We start from the raw sequence: 26,211 nt of genomic DNA, 5'->3' as shown, positions 1-26,211 counted from the left end.
CTTCACAGTAGGGATGGTGTTCTTGGGATGGTACTCATCATTCTTCTTCCTCCAAACACGTTTAGTGGAATTATGACCCAAAAGTTATATTTTGGTCTCATCTGACCACATGACTTTCTCCCATGACTCCTCTGGATCATCCAAATGGTCATTGGCAAACTTAAGACGTGCCTGGACATGTGCTGGTTTAAGCAGGAGAACCTTCTGTGCCATGCATGATTTTAAACCATGACGTCTTAGTGTATTACCAACACTAACCTTGGAAATGGTGGTCCCAGCTCTTTTCAGGTCATTGACCAGCTCCTCCTGTGTAGTTCTGGGCTGATTTCTCACCTTCCTTAGGTGATCATTGAAACCCCACGGAGTGAGATCTTGCATGGAGCCCCAGTCTGAGGGAGATTGACAGTCATGTTTAGCTTCTTCCATTTTCTAATGATTGCTCCAACAGTGGACCTTTTTTCACCAAGCTGCTTGGCATTTGCCCTGTAGCCCTTTCCAGCCTTGTGGCGGTGTACAATTTTGTCTCTAGTGTCTTTGGACAGCTCTTTGGTCTTGGCAATGTTAGTAGTTGGATTCTTACTGATTGTATGGGGTGGACAGGTGTCTTTATGCAGCTAACGACCTCAAACAGGTGCATCTAATTTAGGATAATAAATGTAGTGGAGGTGGACATTTTAAAGGCAGACTAACAGGTCTTTGAGGGTCAGAATTCCAGCTGTTAGACAGGTGTTCAAATACTTATTTGCAGCTGTATCATACAAATAAATAGTTTAAAAATCATATATTGTGATTTCTGGATTTTTTTTTTTAGATTATGTCTCTCACAGTGGACATGCACCTACGATGACAATTTCAGACCCCTCCATGATTTCTAAGTGGGAGAACTTGCAAAATAGCAGGGTGTTCAAATACTTATTTTCCTCACTGTATATAAAGTGCTTGCAGTGCTGAAGACCCTCGAACCCCTCGAAATTAGAGGTACAATCAATCTTGTTTTTAGGACTGGATGCCTTCCTGCAAGCGTAGATATATATGTATATTTTTTATATTTTATTATTATATATATGTTTTTATCCTTATATTTTATCCTTTAACACACACACACACACACACACACACACACACACACACATATATATATATATATATATATTTTTATTTATTTATTTTTTTTTTTTACACATATGCACTTCTTAAATGGGGTCTAACTAATGTAGATTATTTCATTTAATTTTTCAATTTATTTAATTTTATTTAACCATTTAATCTGTGAAAATGTATTCAATTACTCAATTCAATATTATAATAGCTCTTTTATTTTAAGTTGTTTTGAAAAACACATGTTCACAAATGTTAATAACAATAAACGACGTTAATAAAAAATGACAAGCAATTACATTTTTGCATTTCTTCCCCATAACCATACCAAAACCGTACCGTTTACTGAACCATGGTTTAAAAAACCGAGGTACCGTTACACCGCTAGAAAACGATAATAACCAGTCAGGTAATGCTTCAAGTTAACGTGTCATTAGTAATGTTTGCTTCATGGTTTCTTCCAGGTTCTGCACCAGCTCCTTCTGCACCACCCCCTCTGATACTGTTACCAGCTGTCCCTGAGGATTAGTCTTGCTGTGTCTGGTTTGTCTCCCCTGTGTCTTATTTTGTAGTCATAGTCTGTTTAGATGTGCCTGTTTGTTAGTCTGTATCTCAGACAAAAGCCTTGCATGTGCTTCTAATTCCAAGAATTATTATTTTCTTCTTAATTAACACCCCGAGATCCCTTGTTCTGTTCTCTCCTGAGGCCCAATGACCTTTATCTGGATTTTGCCCCTTGGTTAATCTTTGCCTGCTCGAGCACTTCACTAACATAGTACACACTTTAAACTTCAGATCTCTGACCTCGACATGTGGCCATCTGTAATTCAAACCTAAATGATGGTTTTCAACCTTGTGTGAGCTTTCAACAGTAAACAGAAATCACACTATGTTCCAGTATGACCTCTGTCTGGTGCATTTTACCCTCTGTAGCATAAACCTAAGACAAAGCTATGTTCCTTAACCCTGGTCTGATCTCTGACCTTCACAAACTCAAAGAAAACAAATGTTCTCCAAAATGTGTATGCATATAGTCTTCTCATAAACTGACCTCTGGAGGGTAAACACAAAAGATCATATTGTATATAATCTATATTTTAAAATATTGTAGCAAAGTATGTTCTACACTATCAAAAAACGTTGGTCTTCAGATACAACAGAAAAACTATACTCCACTATTCTCCATATAATCACATAGACTCCACTTTCCAAATATGAATTTGAGAGATCATCACGGTCTATATGTCTCATGTGATCTTTACATACAATATACTGGCATGTGGTCTAGTGGTTAGGATGCGGCGCTCTCACCGCTGCAACCCGTGTTCGATCCCCGGTCAGGGAACCAACCCCAGCCACTCTTAGTGATAAATAGGGAGGGTCGCGTTAGGAAGGACATCCAGCGAAAAAACATGTGCCAATTCAAACATGCGGCTGATCCGCTGTGGCGCCCCCTAATGGGAGAAGCCGAAAGAAAGTTTTATACTAGCATTTTAACCATTTCAACCTTCTATTGACCAATTATGAACTTTGGCCTCCACAATCTGCCACCTAGAGAGTAAACCTGAAAGACCTTTGTGGTCAATAACCAACATATGACCTCCATATGATACTTCCAAGGCTTCTACATCAGAGACAACCGTATTTTAACATTGATGTGACCTCTGACTTTCTCCAGTATTGGAGGAAGTACACAAACCATGAGATACACTCTGTAAAATATGACTGACTGTAAAATAAAGTGTACTTTTCAAACGTTCACTTGAGTAAAAGTACCAAAGTGTTTGCCTTCAAATGTACTTAAGTATCCAAAGTACTACAATTTATTATGGCTGTAATGTTTCTATTAAAATTTTTATCACAAGAATCTTTACTTAATCACCTCAGTTTATGTGAAAGACTCGAATGTGACTCTCAGCACACTGATCTATTAATAGAATGATATTAATGACTCAAACACTGATTTATTTCTATTACAATTATCATGAGCACAAAACTACTTAAGAAAAATCACATAAATAAGGCCATGGTGGTTGTATCAAGTTCAAGTCTGGAGTTTTTTCATCATTTATTCCTCTCTAAATGTTCTGCTTGATGTTGAACTGATGCTGAACTGTATGTTGGTGATCAGTAGATACACCAAGCACCAATCAGAACAAAAAAACAGAGCGTGCGCTGGACCCTGATTGGTGACTCGATTTGGCCAGTTCTGTTTTTATCCTCATGAATAAAAAGAAACGACTGATTTCGAGTAAAAAGTTAAATATTTGACTTTGAAATGTAGTAAAGTAAAAGTCTCCAGAAATGAAAATACTTCAGTAAAGTACACATACATGAAAAAGCTACTTAAGTACAGTAACCAATTTCAATTACTTCGTCCACCACTGGCTTTCTCATATGGCTCTTGGAAGTGTAAATTTGGAAGAAGGTTATGCTCCAGAACCCAATAGAAACTTAATCCTTCACATACTGTCTTTTGAGGAAACATCTTCATATGTTGCTCCCCAGCATGTAAAGCAAAAAGAGTGGTATCAAAACGATCATAATTTTCTACATTCTGGTCTGAGGAGTGTATATCTGGTATAACACCCAAAAATGAAGTTCACATCCCCATGGCATTTAAATCTGCTCCACAAATTTCACATGACCTCCACTAATCCTCACATGCTTTTAAACCTTCATGTGACCTCGTCATACTGCCCTCAGGTGTGTAAACATCAAGAGAATCATGTTCCTCTGCTGAAATCTGGACTTTAGCCTCGCTGTGGACTGTAAGCCTCACAGAATCATGGTCCACAGCCTTTTTGGACTCATGACCCTTACCAATTCATCTCTATCCTGTGCATAGTGCACCTAAGAGGATCGTAGGTTTTCAGTTCATATGAGACATGACTTCTACAGTGCCCATGTGAGAGAACAGCGTGATCTGCGAAAGGACGTTCATGCATACGCTCCATTAAGGAGCTTCCTGGAGTGTAGGTCACTCACAGACCAGAGCCACATAAAGGGATTCTATTTGCCCTTACATAACACAGGGGTAAAGCCGTACCTAATGCCTTCTGTCCTGCAGGCCTTATCTGAGACAGGCTTTCCTCACCATTTTCAAAGAAAGCACACACTTACATAATCCGTCTTTTTTCTAGGCTTTTCTGAGCCCAAAAAAAAATAAAAACATACCCAACACATAGAATGAAAAAAAAAACCACACACACACACACACACACACACACACACACACAGACCAGCCCAGACAGAGCTTTATGAAAACACAGTGGTATAGGCGCTCAAATACACGACCCTGTTGCACCCATGTGCTAGAGTCCACGATCGCTCTATTAGTGCTGTCATTCAACCCTCGAATAGCAAGAAAGAACAGAAGGAAGGCAGGCTAGTGATACACAGAAAAGAAACAAAAGCAGAGGTAAAAAAAGGAAAATGTGAAAAAGAGAGAGTGCGAATCGGAGGGTGAGGAAGCCAATAATCAGCCTGTCTCAACAGTAAATCAGCCACATTATTCATTTCCTTTTCAGACAACACATTTGTCTATGTGTCATTGCCTACATGTCACTGGGAATGTTTCATGCTGTACTGCATGACTAATAATCCAGACTGCTGGTCTAATGTTTAGAAATAGCATTTAGCATCAGGCTCACAAATGAAACGAGTTTTGCTTTTCTTTTTCTTTTCAGCGGCGCTAAAGAGGAGCAGAGGACAAACAGATGAGCTTTAGTTGGATAGATAGATAGATAGATAGATAGATAGATAGATAGATAGATAGATAGATAGATAGATAGATAGATAGATAGATAGATAGATAGACAAGAAAAAATAGACCTATGAGACAGACAGACAGACAGACAGACAGACAGACAGACAGACAGACAGACAGACAGATAGATAGATAGATAGATAGATAGATAGATAGATAGATAGATAGATAGATAGATAGATAGATAGATAGAACCCTATTACCCTACATAAAAACAACAAAGTGCATCGTGTGCATCTGAGTGCAATCAGTGTAAAACAAAAGACACTGCACCAGACAACACAAGACAGTGTGGGACAGAAACACAAAACAGCGCCGACCAGTAAACCTGCTGTATATGTTTTACAGTACAATGTGCAAACGAGAGAAATATGAACTAGATTGTACTTATTAACATGAACACAATGTTGTGCAAAAACAGCAAGAGCAGCAATCAAGAGGCGCAAAACAGCATGGAAAGTGATATGTTAATATGATTATAATATAATATGAGTGGTGCTGAGGACATGGTTGTGTATGAAGTGAAATGAGTATTGAGTGTGTGTTGAGTTCAGTTCAGCGACACACGGTTAAAAAATGTGCATGAGCTGTTGAGTAAGTACAACAAATACATATAAAGGCTCTGGAACGTGTAAAAATACTGAACATCCCTTAAACTGTTTGTGTTTTGTCTTCTCTACCTGTAACAGGGCCGTTTCTAGCCTTTTCGCTAGAAGGTAAGATTCCTACTGTCACACCCTCCGCCTCCCACCACAATGTCCCACCTCCTCACCATGCAAATCATTTGCTACCTTCTATGAAAAAAATTTAATAATATTTAATAATAATTGCAAAATTGCCTGAATTCAAGTGTGTAAACATATAGTGTATATTACACATCAGCAGAAAAACAGGTAGATAATTTAAATTAGCCAGGGTGGTGGCAGGGCAGGAGGCCCCCACTGGGGCCCACCCTCAAATTGGTTGCGTCCTAAGTGACCGCCTAATTTGCCTGTGAGTGAAAATGGTGCTAACCTGTAAAATGCACCGATTTACATTCACACAATCCGGAGTCAAAGAGAAGACGACAGGTTTCTCCTTTATCCTTGTAAAAAAAAATATATATATATCAATCAATAGATCAATATTAAGCAATAGATTGATTCAATTTGATTAAACCTTTTTGATAAATATATATTTTTGTTCTGGTTTGGGAAAAAAAAACCCAGCATGAAGCCACAAGGCTCAGTTTCTAGCTGGCTCACTGACTCTGTGCTGCCTCATGAGTCAGTGTGAAATCAGACAGCACAGCTGGCCTCTGAATGCATGGGGGTGCAGAGTGACTCCATTCACAATAACGACAGCTGAAAGGACTTATTTATCACTGTGCATCAACGCTATCTGTCAGTAATGCAGTCCCCCTGCCTACCACTAACCACAAAAAGTGGTTAATAAAACATAAATAAATAAATCATGGCTGTGTTATGAATGGCATATTCGATTCAATGTCAATGTCTTTTTCTAATCAGTAGTCACTGTCACATCATAACACAAATCAGTATTTTGATTTAGATCCCTAATGAGCAAATTAACCTTCTTTGAGGTGGCATGAGGAAGGAACCCCTAAAATAGAGAGTGGATAGATGGATGGATGGATGGATGGATGGATGGATGGATGGATGGATGGATTGATTGATTGATTGATTGATCAGATGTAAAATGACAAATTCAGATTTATGCTTCTTGCCAAAAACAGACAAGCTCCTGAAGGTGTGGCGTGGCCAAAGCTTAAGAAATAACTGGAACAACCCTGCAAAACTCTGTTGCTGCCCCGGAAAAACAAACTGCACCCACTATTTCCATAGTGCGAAAAGTCTCCTTCTGTCACATCCAGAAGCACTTTTGTTTGGAAAGGTCTTACTCGAGCGAGTCCTGTGAAGTGCTGCATATGACTTCCATAACCAAATGAAGCATGGTGATGGGTGTGCTCTTGCTCGCACTCTGGTTTCTGTGTGCCGGAAGAAATGGCCATACAAGGAATTTCTCGAAGAAATACTTGAAATCTGTTTTTTCCAAAACATATAGGAACCCAGAAAAACTGTATTTAGCACAGAAATACTCGGTAATGCGTACAAATTATTTTTTACATTTTATATTAGCCTTAAGAATCCAACTCTTAAATGGTGTAAATAAGTCTAGAATGCATGAAATAGCATTAGACCCCCCCATTTAAGAAGAACCAGAATTGAAAGGGAACTAATAGTATTCTGGTTAAGACCAGGTGCTGGGATTACAAATCCCAACAAGATAAATTAATAGAAGATTGAAAAACCAATAAATGTTAAATAGGTTCAGTATGGGCAGATTGTCATGAAATTAGCACAAGACATAATCTTAATTCTCTTGGTTTGTTTGGACCGTGAAAAAATATCCCAGCGTTTGTAAAAAGTGGGAGACAGGAAATGCAGCACAAACTCATGCCTGGATCAGTGATGACTACACATTTTATATTAATTATAATTAAAATTATATTGTAAATATTGTAGCAATTGTACAGTAAACATTAATGTGATTTGGGGACTTACAATACTTAAAAAAAAAAGCATTTTAACATTGGATAAGTGCCATGTTTGTTTGCATAATAATATTTTCTGTGCCACCCCAGAGTAACTGCTGGCCCCTGCCTGGCCACCCTATGAAATTTCCCTGGTTCTACCACTAACCATGGGTGTCCAGCCTTAACCACAAAGGGCTGGTGTGGGTCCAGGTACACCTGGATAGCCAACTGAAAGCTAAATAAACCAACTAAACCAACAAACGTATTTTTATTCAAAAATCTTCCCTTAGTATGAATAACAGCTTTTCCATGCTTCTTGTAAAACTTGGCAAAGGTGTTCTTTGTCCTAGTTGGAGATTTCTTTCTTGTGATCCAGTTGATCCCAGAGCAGTTGAGTAGGATTTAGGTGCAGTGACTGGGCAGCTCCATGATAGATATCACTCCAGACGACTGTTTGCTCTAAGAGTACACTTCTGCTCATCGTCTTTTTGCATGATGAAGTTGGTTCCATTGAACCACAGTCCAGATGGAATTGCATGGTGTTGGAGTTATGGAATGGTTGCCATGTTGGTTCCTTTCACCCAGAATAAGTCTCCAACCTTCCCTGCTCTAAAACAACACCAAACTATTAAGCTTCCACCTCCATGTTGGACCGTCAGGGGGGTGGGAGTCTGTTAACACCTTCTCCAGCTTAAATAAGTTCTTAGAAAATGTAAAATTTAGACTCATATGTCTGAAGAACTTTCTTCAAGTTGTTCTTTGTCTAATTCTTTGGTTTAGTTTGCTGCATCAAAACAAAAGGAACGTGCATGTATCTCAAAAACCATAATAGACTAGGTGTCTCCACACTTTCAGCAGGCTCCGTGTATTATAAAATATAGCTTTTTAGGTTTACTTAAGTTTTCTCATTTAGCACTCGGCTTTAAGATAGACATAACTATTGTAAATATTATAGACCTCGGGAAAAACAAGGAATCAGCACCAATGTTACGGCTAATAAGAGCTTTTTGCTGCATTGATACTTATAGATACATGAAAGCCATTGTGGTCATCAGCATGGCTTCTCAATTACATGCGGCATTCCGGCCATTCCCGGCACTTGAGCGAGATCAAAGCCCAAAGTCGGCTTGTCTCTTTTCAGGCATGGCTCTTTCACAAACCCCGAAGTCATCGCAGTTATCTGGATACATGCCTTCTTTCACATTTAAGTAAAATATAAACGACAGGAATAATAAACCGTGTCTTACTAGCAGGTAATGACGTCAAGCGATATCGCAGATCTATGAAAGGCCATGTTACGAGTTTAATAGGAATTTCTGCCCTGGACACTACGGGGAGATAAAAGGGAAGCATGAGTCACTCAGGTCAAAAGATCAAACTATTTTCAAGCAGAACTAACATTAATCTTAAGGGTGATAATGTGAAAATTTGAAAACGCAGCTCTGGGATGCTGCCTGTCACAATAACGTCATCGACACAACCTTCTGTCTTATAGTGTTTTTTTCCTCAAGTCCATCACACTTTGTAACTTGCTTACTGTAAGTGTGTGTGTGTGTGTGTGTGTGTGTGTGTGTGTGTGTGTGTGTATGTGTGTGTGTGTGTGTGTGTGTGTGTGTTGCCAGTAGATTGTGCAGGAAGGACTTTTGTCCCCTGGGTTGAGTTCACTGTAAATTACACACATTTTGGTCACGAGATCTCACTATTATAAGAACAGTATACGTACAAGCCTCCCAAATCCCATTTCTTCCATGTCTTCACATGGTCCATAGAGCCCCGCACACACACACACACACACACACACACACACACACACACACACACACACACACACACACACACATATTGGCACTTCAAGTTAATTTACAGAATGTGAATGCATGCAGGTATACACAGTATTGCATATTTATTATGCAAATGTCCTAATTCATATTGCTATACAGGACTATATCACGGGATATGCCCGGAATATTTAGATATCTGTCAATATCTGCCATACGCAGGCATCCCCATCTAGATTCATATATATACATATATTTTATATAGTTTATACCTTTTAATTTAACTGCTTTATTTTTTATCCTTAAATTCTATTCCTTTTTTTATGCTGAAATGTTGGACAGTCATACAAAGCATTTCACTGCGTACTCTGTATGTATGTGTATGTGACAAATAAAAAAATTTAAAAAAATTAAAAAACTACAGTAGCTGCACAGCTAGCCACAGTATCATGAAGAGAGTGCTAATGAGAAACAAACTCCGAAAATAAAAGTATTACAAAAAAACAGAAAGGTGAGATGCAACGGCTTCAAATCTCTCAGTGGCTACAAAATTGTTTATATTTGTTTTTTCATGAAACTCTGGGTGATATCGTTGAAGATCTGGTTTCTGGGACATTTTAGCAATTTGCAATTTTTATCATATTTATCTAAAAAATTTACCCCCAAAAAAATTGGGACACGGTGCAATGCAATGATTTGCAAATCTCATAAACAGAAAACATGTCTAAACTGAGGAAATAAACTATTTTAAGGACAAAATAGGGTCAATGAATTTGATGGCTGCAACACGTTTAAAAAAAAGTTTGGACAGGGCAGCAAAATTCTTGAAGAAAGAAAGAAACAGGTGGAAAAACATTTTGCAACTAATGAGGTTAACCCACAACTGGACATTAAGATGATTGGATATAAATATCTTAGAGATGCAGTATCTTACAGTATCTTAGAGAGGCAGAGTCTCTCAGAAATAAAGAAGGCGGAGCTTCACCAATCACGTGAAAGACTTTGTGGAAAAATCAGATCAATGTTCAACTACATAAATGTGCAAAACAGTTGAATATCTCATCATTTACAGCACAGATCACCTGAAGTTTCAAAGAATCTGGAGAAATCTTAATAGGGCGAAAATCAATATTGGATCTTCGGGCTCTCAGACGGCACTGCGTTTAAAACAGTCATGATTCTGTAATGGAAATTCCTGCATGGGCTCATTCACACCTCCAGAAATATAGAATCTGAAAGCGTGAAGCTGATTGTCTTTTGTTTCAGCAAAACCTACGTCCCTCCTGTTCAGCTCAGTACTCAGGCTATATTCTGTCTTAAATACCTCAAATTAAAATCCTGCGAGTCTCCGCTTCAGTCCACCTGTGACTGCTGTTTTCTCTGCGTATGTGTACGGCTTTGTGTGTATTTGTGGTCTTGTTGTACCTTGTGTGTACTCGTGGTCAGTTTATTTTCTGCTCCTGACCTTCGTGTGCTTGTTTGTGCATCATTACGGGTTGTTTATGATGACTTGGTTTATTGGATTGTTTGTCCAGGTTTCCTGTTCCAGACATGATTATTGTGGGAAATGTGTGGTGTGTGAGTGTATCTAAACATTCCCTAGTGTCCCAGTGTTTCGGTTTGAGTCTGATTTTAATCAAATGCTGTGTTCGATTTAACTCAGATGTGGAAATGTGGATCCTACTTAATAAAGATTTCAGACATTAGACTTTGAGGATAAACAAACTCTTTTTTTCAATACACAAAATACCCTTCTACATGCGCTGTTTCTTCACCATTGAAGATTTAGAGGCTCAGGCATGAAAGAGCTGCTGTTGAATCTCTAATCTTATATGTTGAGCTAATTTATGAGTTGCTCAGGAGCTCCTGGTTCCACAACTCCACATGACTGTAGAAGACCTAAGAATGATATTCCTTACTCTCCGGTGTTTGTAATGTTTGCATGGTTTATAATCAAACTCTTGGTGTCATCCAGATGACGATGGCTTCCTGAGTCTGGTTCCTCAAAAGGTTTCTTCTTCATACCATCTAAGGAAGTTTTTCCTTACTATAGTCAAGCCAGGCTTGTTAATCGGGAATAAAGTCACGTATATTTAAATCTAAGTTAATTTTACAATCTATAAAGCTGCTTTGAGACAATGTCCAGGGTGAAAAATACTTAAATAAATTGGATTGAATTCCATTAGATTGGATTAAATTGAATTGAGTTAGGTTGGGTTGAATTAAATTAAATTAATATAATTGGATTAAATTGAATTTGATCTCATTCAAATAGATTGGATTGATTTGAATTAAATTGGATCTAATTCAAATAGATTGGATTGCTTTTGTATTATACAAATTAAATTGAATAGATTGGATTGAATTGAATTGGATTAAATTAGATTGAATTAGATTGGGTTGAACTAAATAAATGTTTTTGGATTGAACTGAATTGGATCTAATTAAAATAGATTGGATTGCTTTTGTAATAAACAAATTGAATTAGATTAGATTGCATTAAATTAAATTGGATGTCATTTAATTAAATTAGATTGGATTAATTTAGATTCAATTGGCTGGATCAGATTGGTTTGAATTGGATTCAAACCAATCTAAAAAGAAAAAAAAAACATTTACAAAGAAAAAAGTATAGTCAAATTCAACAGATATGAACAATGGCACATCAATGCGATATCCTTTGTGTAATCTGACATGGAGAATCCACTTTATCAAACACTCAGTTGCAGAATTCAGGCTGGATGTTATCTCGTACAGCGTGATGAGTAATGTCCCTGCTGAAACTGCACTGTGTGAAACCGGCTTGTAAAACTTTAGGCCAAAACCTCTCAATTGAATCCACCTACTCTGTCTATCTCTTTCCCTTTTCCGCCGTCCAGCACTCGGCGCCAGTCTGCCGTGCTGAGATTCACACCCAGGCGCCCTGCTGAGTCCTCGCTAACATATGGAAAGCAATCAGAGCAGAAGTTTTGGTCAGACAGACCGCAGATCTACGGGAGTTTTCTAATCCACTTAATCGGAGCGAGGCGGCGAAGACGGCAGCTGAAATGTGGGCAGAACAAAAACAAAAGGCAGTGTGTCTTTCAGGGCCGGTGGAGACACTTCACAGCAGAGACACATTGTTACTAATTAACCTCCTGATGAGCGGTGCTGCTGAGGACAGGGACAAGAAGGGAAGGTCACCAGAAGGAGAAGTGGCAGGGACAAAAACAGGGCATTTACCTGGTGTGAGAACTTCTCGCTTTTTTTTTATCTATCACACACACAATGGAGAGGAGAGTAAGAATCTGAAATGGTTTCTTGAGTCTGGTTGACCCAACACCTCATTAAAGAACACAGGAAACTCATTTCCATACTCGATTTCCTGATGGGGTTCTCATCACTTGAAAACTACTCGATGTTCCTGTGGACCGTTCTTTTCAAGAGCCATGAAGATACACTATATTGCCAAAAGTATTGGGTCACCTGGTCATAAGGATTTTTTGAGCATTGCATTTCACATTTAGTCCCAATTTGCTCTTATAATTCATTCCACTCTTCTGGGGAGATGTTCCACTAGATTCTGGAGTGTGCTTATTGATAGTTGTGTTCATCAGACACAAGGGTGTTATGAAAGGCAGGTACTGATGTAGGTGAGGAGACCTGGGGTGCAGTCAGCATTCACATTCATCCCAAAGATGTTCAGTAGGGATGAGTTCAGAGCTCTATAGCAGGCCACTCAAGATCTTTCTCTCCAAAGCAATCTCCAAGGCAATCTTCAAGGAGCTCACTTTGTGCACAGGGGCATCGCCATGCTGGAACAGGTTTGAGTTTCCAAGTAAATGCAAAATTTTATTATAGAGCATCTAAAGACGTCCTGCAAAATTGTGTGCCTCCAGTTTTGGGGTAACCGTTTGTAAAAGAACCAAATATAGCAGGAAAGGTCGGGTGTCCCAATACTTTTGGAAATATAGTGTATATTTGGACTGTATTTCATATGCTTGGGGCTACAAACAGATCTGCACCTGTGATCAGGTCATAACCTTAACCATGATGGAACTGTTATCAATGAATATCCGGATGTCACCTGAAAGAGGACTGGTTCTATTCAGAGTTCTTTGTATTATCTCAGGGAGTTCTCCCTGCCACCACCACCATCACATCTGGCTCACTCATTATAAAGAAACTTATTTATAAATAAAAAAGAAATGTCTGTAAAGCTGCTTTGTGTCAAAATCTCATAAACTTATTTTCTTCACAATAAAACATAGGTAACATATTAATTGTTCAACCTGAGAGAAAAAGTAAGGTAATTTTACAATTGATGGCTGTAACATGTCTCCAAAAAAGTTGTGACATGGCAATAAAAGTCTGGTAGTGGAAGAGTGTAAAAAGAATGCTGAATTGGCCTGGCTGCAGTTTAGATCTTTCACCATTTGAAAACATTTGGTGCATCATGCAACGCAAAACACAACAAAGGACACCCAGAACTGTTGAGCATCTAGAATCCTGTATCAGACACATATGATACAACATTAATCTGCTAAAAACTTCAGCAACAGGTCTCCTTATTTTTCAGACGTACAGTATATGGACAGAAGACGAGATGCTACACTGTGCTAAACATCGTCCTGTCCCAACTACTTTGAGACGAATTGCATCCATCGAATTTAAAATGACCTTATTTTTTCCTTAAAACGGTACATATTCTCAGTTATATGTTGTTGTTTTTTTGTTTTATTGTAAATACAATGAGAGTTTATGAGATTTGCCAATCATTGCATTGTTTTTGTTGCCATTGTACACAGTGTCCCAGCTTTTTTTAAAGATTGGGGTTGAAGAAATTGAATTCACACCCCTGGCTAATGAATTACCTGTTTCTTAATGCAGATGAATCCAGTGATAATGTTTCAGTTGGTGACTTCTCAAAAAGTAAATAAAACAAAGAGTAAATAAAACAGAAACTGCTCAGAAGACGAGTGTTTGTAGCTGCTGTAATACCAGTAAGAACATTTTTTACATTTACTGATCAGTAATTACTGTTTCTATAGCAACAGCTCTCTGTGATGTGTATAGTGGACATGCTGCATGAACATCAAATACCCTAGACAAATAATCATGGACATGGTGGAGCTGGAGGTGGCAGAGCTGAAGATACTGAGGTTTTCATCAGGCTATTGAGGATGGACAGGATTAAAAAAGAGTTTATTAGAGGGAGCATGCAGGGAGAACATTTTGGAGATAATGCGAGAGAGTTGAGATTGAGATGGATTGGTTATGTGCAGGAGGGACATGGGGTAAAGGAAGCGGTAGATGAATGCTGAAGATGAAGCCTACAGGCAGGAGGAAAAGAGAAAGGAGAGGAAGGAGTCACAACAAACCACCTCATCATCATCATCATCATCATCATCATCATGATCGTGTGTGTGTGTGTGTGTGTGTGTGTGTGTGTGTGTGTGTGTGTGTGTGTGTGTGTCTGTAATTAATTGTCAAGCCTCAAACCTCACATTAGTTATTTATACTTTACTCAAAAACTAGAAAACTTAAATGCATTCTGGAAAACACACTTCCACACTCAGACTTAAATTCAATCACTTGAGAGAAACCATTTACAGCCAGTGCTCGCTCACACACACCACACACACACACACACACACACACACACACACACACACACACACTGCAGTATTGCACTGAGAGGCAGGCAGAGAAAAAGGGATACCAACGGACACAATCCCGAGAGTGAGTAAAAGAGAGAGAGAGAGAGAGAGAGAGAGAGAGAGAGAGAGATGCAGAGAGTGAAAAGGAAAGAGACAAAGAAAGAGAGTGTGAGAGTGAGAAAGAGAGAGTGCAAGACAAAGAAAGGGAAAAAGAGAGAGGTGGGATAAAGAGAGAAAGATAGAGAAAGAGAGATAGAGAAAGAGACAGAGAGAAGGAGAGAGAGAGAGGAAAAGGGAAAGAGAGGGGGGCAGAGACAGAAAGAAGGTGATAGAGAGAAAAGGGGGGGGGAGAAAGAGAGAGATGTATTATTGCTTTAAACTCAATGTCTAGCTTGGACCAATTTAAAGCAGAAAGGATATATTGAGACATATGAAGACGTGGAGAGCGAGAGAGAGAGAGAGAGAGAGAGAGAGAGAGAGAGAGAGAGAGAGAGAGAGAGAGAGAGCGCAGGATTCAGATGGAGTGAGGGAGTGTGCTGCTGATGCTATTTTTAGACTAGAAGTCATGGAGCATGAGCAGACAAAGAAAGCACCCCCATCTCTCCCCCTCTCTTTCTCCCCCTCTCTCTCCCACTCTCTCTCTCTCTCTCTCTCTTTCTCTCTCTTTCTCTTTCTCTCTCTCTCTCTCTCTCTCTCTCTCTCTCTGTGTGATAGGCTTTGAGTGTGCATATCTATTGGCCCATGAGCATGTAAGACATCTTGCCTCTGGCCTCGTACACGATCTCAGCAGAAACACAGAGACACAGAGACACGCCTGAATTAACAGAAGACGTAATAAAGGTGTCTGAAGAAGACAGTCCCACTGTCCCCGGCTTCCCTCCTGACACTCGTTTAATATAAAGTGCTATCTACAGTATCTAACACACATTCCTTCACCAGGTTTTTTGTTGTTGTGGGGTGTTGTTCTCTCACACGATGCTGAAGATTACTGCTTTCTAACCGCCTCATCAGGTTCATTACAGTTTCCTTCTCAGGTCACAGATTTGCTGTTTAATTGCGATTACTGTTTTTCTTGCATTAACAACAAACTTGCAATTCAGCTAGTCGTGCTGCAGAGGACAAAAAAAGATGACTTAAATACATATATGAGTAAACAAACTGACCAAATTACACACAATAAATAAACAAACCAATAAATAAACAACAGAGACATGTGTGTAATGAAACACACAGAATGCAGCGATAGACAGACAGACAGACAGACAGACAGACAGACAGACAGACAGATAGATAGATAGATAGATAGATAGATAGATAGATAGATAGATAGATAGATAGATAGATAGATAGATAGATAGATAGATAGATAGATAGATAGATAGATGAACAAACCAATAGAGTGCATCAATAAATAAATTAATAAACAAATAAATAAATAAATAAATAAACAAATAAATAAATATACAATACACAGATAAATAAATAAATAAATAAATAAATAAATAAATAAATAAATAAATAAATAAATAAATGAATAAATAAATAAATAAATAAATAAATAAATAAATAAATAAATAAATAAATCATCTCAGGTTAAATGCCTAAATGTATGCCTTTTAATTTATTTCTACATCTTCATTGACTTTTTTTTAGGCTTATATCTTCCCCCTATTTTTTTATGTTGTTTAGCTTAATTATTTGTATGTTTGTTTGTTTGTTTGTTTGTTTTTACTTAAGTCATTTATCATCTCTCAAATAACTGGGAAATAAACCGCACGACCCCATTATCTCAGAAACCATAAGATGAAAGCAAAATCATCACCCATTTTATTTTAAAATAAACATTAAGCACTGTCTCATAAATCAGATAAATCCAGTGCTGGTGAGTAACTCATACTTTACTCCTAATGTCTCATAGACTGCTCATTAGTGTAACATTATGAGGTCATTACAGTCCAAAATACTGTATCATTTGTCTCATGGCCTTAAGTAGCTTTGGAGATATTCACCATCACTGATGGAGGTGAGAGTTTTTCTTCTTATTTATTTCTTACATTAAAAAATTATTTGAGGAATTTGAATTGGAATTGGAGACTTACAGGGAAGTAGAGAAGCAGTGCTCCGAACAAGATGGCTTCCAGCAGGACAAGACCCGATGCCCTTATGCTCTGGAGAGACAAAAGATAGATGGAAAACACATGACTCATCTAAATGTTCATCTCATTGAAACGTATTTGACTATGAGTAGCAGGAGTTTCTGATGTGTTGGGTCCTTTCATGGGTCAATATTCATGCAATTGGATTGTGCTTAATTCCACAGTAGATTCCAGCTACATTATAATAAATATTATACTGGTGTTTCGAATGTCATATGACTATAAAATGATCCAAAATTTGCCAACAGACGAGCAATGAGAAATATAGGATTAAAACTCAGAGACACTTTCTGAACCTGTGCTACAGACATGACAGTTCCTCAGCCTCAGCTACATCACTGCATTTCATAACTAGCAATGTGCACAGGAATGCTATATTATGTAAAATTTTGAGGAAATGTACCATTTTAAGGAAATTAAAGGTCATTTTGAATTTGATGGCTGCAACACATCTCAAGAAATTTGAGACGAGGCAACAAAATTCTGTAAAAAAGGTGTTATTGAAAGTGTTGGAGAAACATTATGTAACTAATGAGGTTAATTGACAACATGTCAGTAAGATGATTGGGTATAAATAGTGTATCTTAGAGAGGCAGAATCTCTCAGAAGTAAAGATGGGCGGAGCTTCACCGATCTATAAAAAACGTATCTACAATTTGTGGAACAATTTCAGTAGAATGTTCTCCAACATCAAATTACAAAACATCTAATCATTTCCAGTACATAATATCATGAAAAGCTTTAAAGAATCAGGAGAAATCTCATATCGGATGGCCGTGATCTTCGGGTCAACGGTCAGGACACTGTAATAGAAATCACTGCATGGGCTCATTAAACACCTCCAGAAATCCTCGTCTGTGAACACAGTTTGCCGTGTCGTCCACAACTGCAGGGTAAATCTCGATCATGCAAAGAAGAAGGAATGCGTGAACATGATGCAGAAATGCCACCATCTTCTCTAGACCAAAGTTCATTTGAAGTGTATGAGACAATGTGGAAAAGTGGATGGTGGCTTTTCTAGATCATGTTCACACATACCTTCTTCTTTGTATGGTAGAGATTTAACCAGCATTTGTGCATGATGTGTATGTAAGCAATAAAAAATGTAAAAAATCATAAATTAAAAAAAAAAAGGTAACAAAAGAATATAACAAATATATAAGATAGACAGTGACCCTGACCAGGCTTTTACTAAGGATAAATGCAGTAATCACATCAGATGTAACACATTCATCTTGAGATATTTGTCTTTTTTTCATCTACATTTACATTTTTCAGACACCTTTATTAAGAGAGACTTATATTTACCTTAGTTATACAACTGAGCAATTAAGGGGTTAAAGGCCTTGCTCAAGGGCCCTCATTGTAGTGCTGGGATTTGAACCCATGACCTTCTAATCAAAAATCTAACATCTTATCTTTTAAACCTGCCAACCACTTCATCTACATGAATCATTCCAATGTCTATATTTTCCAAAAAATGCACATCTGTTCAATCCAAATAATAGAGTTATGCTGTGTTACACCTCCAGGGCGGTCCCTTTCAGATCGGACTGAACTTCATCAAATACATCTTCATTTATTAAAGTTGCAAATGATGACATCCATAGAAGAAGGTTTCAGATAGCCTCCTCCTATACAGTAGGTTTCTTCTTCATGACTCCCTGATGTACGCCCCACAGGCTAATGCCTTCTCGGTGAATAAGACGTACTCTTTTATGCGAGAGCTCCCGGATAATATGATTGAGCAGAAGCGACTGGAGGGTAAGCAGTGATGCGTGTGAATAGATTTTCTCGACGCACAGCCGCGTTTCATGGAGAAATAGAACCAAAAATAACCGCTGAGCACTCGACTCCAGATTACAGTCTATTTCAGATACAGGAAAAAAGAAGAAAAAAAAGAAAGCTATTCTTCTAACACTTAGAGCATGCATTAGTTGTGAAGGCAGAGGAAGGAAAATAAGAAAGAGAAAATAAAGCTTTCGTCAGTTATAGGAGTCGAAGACCTGTCAGGCACTCTAAATCAAACATCCAATAAAGATCACCCCAGCAGTGACTTAGACAGATGTCATCTTCACTTAGACTTGGTCTCTTAGTCAGATAAATGCAGAAAATCTTTCCCCGGATCCACTGCACATTCAAGTTCTGATGTTACCAAAAAAATCTGCCAATTGAGTTTTGATAATAGAGGACACTGGGCATTCCCATCAAAACACTTCTCAATTTACAACAAACAGCAGGATTAGGTGGAACCTCAGCTGGTTTAAAGACTTTTGTTCTGTTCTCTCCATCCTCTACCACTGCTCCCTCCATCCTTTACCACTACCACTGCTCCCTCCATCCTCTACCACTGCTCCCTCCATCCTCTACCACTGCTCCCTCCATCCTTTACCACTACCACTGCTCCCTCCATCCTCTACCACTGCTCCCTCCATCCTCTACCACTGCTCCCTCCATCCTCTACCACTGCTCTCTCCATCCTTTACCACTGCTCCCTCCATCCTTTACCACTACCACTGCTCCCTCCATCCTCTACCACTGCTCCCTCCATCCTCTACCACTACCACTGCTCCCTCCATCCTCTACCACTGCTCCCTCCATCCTCTACCACTGCTCCCTCCATCCTCTACCACTGCTCTCTCCATCCTTTACCACTGCTCCCTCCATCCTTTACCACTACCACTGCTCCCTCCATCCTCTACCACTGCTCCCTCCATCCTTTACCACTACCACTGCTCCCTCCATCCTTTACCACTGCTCCCTCCATCCTCTACCACTGCTCCCTCCATCCTCTACCACTGCTCCCTCCATCCTCTACCACTGCTCCCTCCATCCTTTACCACTACCACTGCTCCCTCCATCCTCTACCACTGCTCCCTCCATCCTCTACCACTGCTCCCTCCATCCTCTACCACTGCTCCCTCCATCCTTTACCACTACCACTGCTCCCTCCATCCTCTACCACTGCTCCCTCCATCCTCTACCACTGCTCCCTCCATCCTCTAACACTGCTCTCTCCATCCTTTGCCACTGATCCCTCCATCCTTTACCATTGCTCTCTCCATCCTCTACCACTGCTCTCTCCATCCATTACCAATGCTCCCTCCATCCTTTACCACTGCTCCCTCCATCCTTTACCACTGCTCCCTCCATCCTTTACCACTGCTCTCTCCATCCTCTACCACTGCTCCCTCCATCCTCTAACACTGCTCTCTCCATCCTCTACCACTGATCCCTCCATCCTTTACCATTGCTCTCTCCAACCTCTACCACTGCTCTCTCCATCCATTACCACTGATCCCTTCATCCTTTACCGCTGCTCTCCTTACCGCTGCTCTCCTTGCCACAGTCACCACGGCTGCTCATCAGGGATAAATGCACACCATTCACCTTAACTGTTGATTTCTGTAAAGCTGCTTTGAGACAATGTCTGTTGTGAAAAGCGCTATGGAAATAAACTTGACTTGACTCGACTTGACTCTCTCCATCCTCTTCTGCTGCTCCCTCCATCCTTTACCACTGCTCCCTCCATCCTCTACCACTTATCCCTCCATCCTTTACCACTGCTCTCTCCATCCTCTTCCGCTGCTCTCCTAGTTTTTTAATTCAAGCACTTTACTGCGGTTCTAAACCTTAATCCTCATTAAAGCACTCTACTATCTAGTAAATAGTTTTCTACTCTTTGACTAGTCAGGTGTCCCAAAACCTTTATCCTTATAGTTTATTTGACCTTCTGTATAAAAATGTTTTTCTATATAAAGAAACAAAAGACTATAGTGTTGATACAAAGCTCCTCCAAAGACATAATGTGAAAAAAACAAACAAATGACGGAAATGTAATTTAAAGTAACTGTAATTCAATAACAGTTTTTGCTTAGGTGTCTAATGTATTTATATTGTGTCCTATGTAGAGATTTACTATAAGATCAAATCTGTTACAAAACTCTTACAAAAATCAAACAATCAAAATATTGGTTACTTTCTACAAATTAAAAGTAAAGCTTTTTAATTATATATAAATAAATCATTTTTTACTGATGCAAATATTAAAAAATTATGCATTGAGATACAAATGCCAACTTGTATCCCATGCACAATGTTTTAAAACGATGCTTAAAATATTTCTTTTTAAATGTTAATTCTGTAATAAGATTTTACCATATTCAAGCAATTCTATTTCAACACCTCAGCGCTGTACTTTTAAATCCGAGCTTAAAAAGACAGATAAAGAAGTATTACGAATCAGTGTGTAATGGTGTCTGCAGTTCATCGCTGATGTGGACTGAACCCATATAGCAGAACGATAGCACATGAGCAAAGCGATGAGCAAAAAAGCACACTGTAAACTCGCAAGGCTATTAAACTAAACAACATAATCAGCAAAAGCACACAAGGCAACTCATCAAATATTAAAGACGCTTGGATTTTTATGGTCTAATGCACTGAAAGGTCACACGAATCGAAGCAAATCATTACATGAGCCGTTGACCGGCACTGAGAACTGTGGAGTGTGCTGGCATTCCCGCTCTGCTCCGGGCTGACGAGAGGTCTTACACCAGGCTGAGTGTTTTCATTTTTAACAAATTGACTTCATACATGTGTACCAGGGTCCACATGCTTAGAGCTCAGAGGTTAAGTACAATCTGGCAAATGCTAATGAGCTAGCTAATTAATATTAATAATCTCTCTCTCGCTCTCTGTCAAGTTATCAGTGACCAATGCCACAATTCACCCTGACGCCCTCCCTCTGGATGGAGATCTCTTCAATTGGAGGCATTCTGTGCAGCTGGGGATGTTCCACATGAACAGCCTGAAGATCCATGAAGTAACTGATCATTAAAATATTGATAATTATTTAACCATGAATTCTTAAGTTTATGCTGCTGTTTATCTGTAAATTCTGTCAATTACATTATTAATAATAATAATAATAATAATAATAATAATAATAATAATAATTTAATTATTTTTATTAATAATTAATAAATAAAATAAAAATTTTATTCAATTGCAAATCTTGTTTTTTTATTCTATTATACATTTTATTCTATTTTTCTTATTTTCATTTTATTCCTTATATATATTTTTCCTTTTTTTATATTTTATAAATTGTCTTATCCTTTCTATTTCTTTTTTCATGGACTGGACCAGTTGTTAAAAGTCTTTCACTGCGTGTCATACTGTGTATGGTTCTGTACAATAGAAATAAAATTGGAATTTGAAATTCACTCTTCTGGGAAGATGTTCCACTAGATTTTGATGTTCATCAGCCACAAGAGTGTTATGTACAGTAGGTGAGGAGGCCTGGGGTGCAGTCAGCGTTCACATTCATCCCAAAGGTGTTCAGTAGGGATGACCATAAAAAAAAAGCATTGCAACAGTCCATGCGTGAAGTGACAAGAGCGTGAACTATAATAGCAGTGCTCCTCGGTGAGACGGCCGTGCAGAGGTGATTTATATTACAGATGTTATAGTAAGCCGTCCGGGAGATCTTGTTAATATGTGCTTCAAAAGATAAGGTGTTGTCGAGGATAACACCAAAGCTCTTAACCTGTGTTGAAAGAGCAGCTGTAGAACAGTCTACAATTTATTAATCTATTGCCAGATAATTTTGTGTTTTTTCTAGAAGTCAATACTTATATTCTGGAGAAAACTTCCTGGCAATAGAACAAGATTATGTACTTAACGTGCACAAAGCCAGCACCATGAAGACTGGCTTTACATGGTTTGTAGAGGAAGATCTCCTGCTATAGAGCTCTGACAACACTGCTCTTTCAACACAGGTTAAGAGCTTGTGTGTTAAACCCTTTTTTTTTACATTTTGTTAATTACAAGGTACACACCACACTGTGTAATATACAACAGCGTTCCTGACAGTGCTATTTTGTGTTTTGTGTTTTGTATTTTTCCTACACTGTCTTGTGTTGTCTTTGCACTGTCTTGTGTTGTCTTACACTGTCTTGTGTTGCCTTTGCACTGTCTTGTGTTGTCTTACACTGTCTTGTGTTGTCTTTGCACTGTCTTGTGTTGTCTTACAGTGTCTTGTGTTGTCCCACACTGTCTTGTGTTGTCTTTGCACTGTCTTGTGTTGTCTTACACTATCGTGTGTTGTCTTACACTGTCTTGTGTTGTCTTACACTGTCTTGTGTTGTCTTACACTGTTTTGTGTTGTCTTACACTGTCTTGTGTTGTCTTTGCACTGTTTTGTGTTGTCCTACACTGTCTTGTGTTGTCTTTGCACTGTTTTGTGTTGTCCTACACTGTCTTGTGTTGTCTTACACTGTCTTGTGTTGTCTTACACTGTCTTGTGTTGTCTTTGCACTGTCTTGTGTTGTCTTACACTGTCTTGTGTTGTCCTACACTGTCTTGTGTTGTCTTACACTGTTTTGTGTTGTCCTACACTGTCTTGTGTTGTCTTTGCACTGTCTTGTGTTGTCTTACAGTGTCTTGTGTTGTCCTACACTGTCTTGTGTTGTCTTTGCACTGTCTTGTGTTGTCTTACACTGTCTTGTGTTGTCTTACACTGTCTTGTGTTGTCTTTGAACTGTCTTGTGTTGTCTTACACTGTCTTGTGTTGTCTTTGCACTGTCTTGTGTTGTCTTACAGTGTCTTGTGTTGTCTTACACTGTCTTGTGTTGTCTTACACTGTCTTGTGTTGTCTTTGCACTGTCTTGTGTTGTCTTTGCACTGTCTTGTGTTGTCTTTGCACTGTCTTGTGTTGTCTTACACTGCCTTGTGTTGTCTTACAGTGTCTTGTGTTGTCTTACACTGTTTTGTGTTGTCTTACAGTGTCTTGTGTTGTCTAACACTGTTTTGTGTTGTCTTACACTGTCTTGTGTTGTCTTTGCACTGTCTTGTGTTGTCTTACACTGTCATGTGTAGTCCTACACTGTCTTGTGTTGTCTTACACTGTCTTGTGTTGTCTTTGCACTGTCTTGTGTTGTCTTACACTGTTTTGTGTTTTTCTTTGCACTGTTTTGTGTTGTCCTACATTGTCTTGTGTTGTTTTTGCACTGTCTTGTGTTGTCTTACAGTGTCTTGTGTTGTCCTACACTGTCTTGTGTTGTCTTTGCACTGTCTTGTGTTGTCTTACACTGTATTGTGTTGTCCTACACTGTTTTGTGTTGTCTTACACTGTCGTGTGTTTTTTTACACTGTCTTGTGTTGTCTTTGCACTGTCTTGTGTTGTCTTACACTGTCTTGTGTTGTCTTTGCACTGTCTTGTGTTGTCTTACACTGTATTGTGTTGTCTTACACTGTCTTGTGTTGTCCTACACTGTATTGTGTTGTCTTTGCACTGTTTTGTGTTGTCCTACACTGTCTTGTGTTGTCTTTGCACTGTCTTGTGTTGTCTTACAGTGTCTTGTGTTGTCTTACACTGTCTTGTGTTGTCTTTGCACTGTCTTGTGTTGTCTTACACTGTCTTGTGTTGTCTTACACTGTCTTGTGTTGTCTTACACTGTCTTGTGTTGTCTTTGCACTGTCTTGTTTTGTCCTACACTGTCTTGTGTAGTCTTACAGTGTTTTGTGTTGTCTTACACTGTCTTGTGTTGTCTTACACTGTCTTGTGTTGTCTTTGCACTGTCTTGTGTTGTCTTACACTGTCTTGTGTTGTCTTACACTGTATTGTGTTGTCCTACACTGTCTTGTGTTGTCTTACACTGTATTGTGTTGTCCTACACTGTCTTGTGTTGTCTTACAGTGTCTTGTGTTGTCTTACACTGTCTTGTGTTGTCTTTGCACTGTCTTGTGTTGTCTTACACTGTCTTGTGTTGTCTTTGCACTGTCTTGTGTTGTCTTACAGTGTCTTGTGTTGTCTTTGCACTGTCTTGTGTTGTCCCACACTGTCTTGTGTTGTCTTTGCACTGTCTTGTGTTGTCTTACACTATCTTGTGTTGTCTTACACTGTATTGTGTTGTCCTACACTGTCTTGTGTTGTCTTACAGTGTCTTGTGTTGTCTTACACTGTCTTGTGTTGTCTTACACTGTCTTGTGTTGTCTTTGCACTGTCTTGTGTTGTCTTACACTGTTTTGTGTTGTCTTTGCACTGTCATGTGTTGTCTTTGCACTGTCTTGTGTTGTCTTACACTGTCTTGTGTTGTCTTTGCACTGTCTTGTGTTGTCTTACACTGTCTTGTGTTGTCTTACTCTGTCTTGTGTTGTCTTTGCACTGTTTTGTGTTGTCCTACACTGTCTTGTGTTGTCTTTGCACTGTTTTGTGTTGTCCTACACTGTCTTGTGTTGTCTTTGCACTGTCTTGTGTTGTCTTACACTGTCTTCTGTTGTCTTACACTGTCTTGTGTTGTCCTACACTGTCTTCTGTTGTCTTACACTGTCTTGTGTTGTCTTTGCAATGTCTTGTGTTGTCTTACACTGTCTTGTGTTGTCTTTGCACTGTCTTGTGTTGTCCTACACTGTCTTGTGTTGTCTTACACTGCCTTGTGTTGTCTTACAGTGTCTTGTGTTGTCTTACACTGTTTTGTGTTGTCTTACAGTGTCTTGTGTTGTCTAACACTGTTTTGTGTTGTCTTACACTGTCTTGTGTTGTCTTTGCACTGTCTTGTGTTGTCTTACACTGTCATGTGTAGTCCTACACTGTCTTGTGTTGTCTTTGCACTGTCTTGTGTTGTCTTACACTGTTTTGTGTTGTCTTTGCACTGTCTTGTGTTGTCTTACACTGTTTTGTGTTTTTCTTTGCACTGTCTTGTGTTGTCCTACACTGTCTTGTGTTGTCTTTGCACTGTCTTGTGTTGTCTTACAGTGTCTTGTGTTGTCCTACACTGTCTTGTGTTGTCTTTGCACTGTCTTGTGTTGTCTTACACTGTCTTGTGTTGTCTTACACTGTCTTGTGTTGTCCCACACTGTCTTGTGTTGTCTTACACTGTCTTGTGTTGTCCCACACTGTCTTGTGTTGTCTTACACTGTCTTGTGTTGTCCTATAGTGTCTTGTGTTGTCTTTCACTGTCTTGTGTTGTCTTACACTGTCTTGTGGTGTCTTACACTGTCTTGTGTTGTCTTACACTGTATTGTGTTGTCTTTGCACTGTCTTGTGTTGTCTTACACTGTCTTGTGTTGTCCCACACTGTCTTGTGTTGTCTTTGCACTGTCTTGTGTTGTCTTACACTGTCTTGTGTTGTCTTACACTGTATTGTGTTGTCCTACACTGTCTTGTGTTGTCTTACACTGTCATGTGTTGTCCTACACTGTCTTGTGTTGTCTTACACTGTATTGTGAT

General features: G+C 38.9%; 1 protein-coding gene across 2 annotated transcripts in view; it reads right to left on the bottom strand.

Moving 5' to 3' along the window:
- gpr158a (G protein-coupled receptor 158a) overlaps positions 1 to 26,211 on the bottom strand; it is a 144,356-nt gene that overhangs the window by 43,384 nt on the left and 74,761 nt on the right. For both annotated transcript variants that reach the window (XM_083544584.1, XM_083544585.1), the window contains exon 5: positions 16,920 to 16,988. In XM_083544584.1, coding sequence (XP_083400710.1) covers positions 16,920 to 16,988 — 69 coding nt within the window. The remainder of the gene's footprint in view (positions 1 to 16,919; positions 16,989 to 26,211) is intronic.

Source organism: Silurus aristotelis (genome assembly GCF_946808225.1).
Source record: "Silurus aristotelis genome assembly, chromosome: 1".
Classification (NCBI taxonomy): domain Eukaryota; kingdom Metazoa; phylum Chordata; class Actinopteri; order Siluriformes; family Siluridae; genus Silurus; species Silurus aristotelis.
The sequence above is the reverse complement of the archived record's forward strand: the minus strand, read 5'-3'. Positions and strand labels throughout refer to the sequence as shown.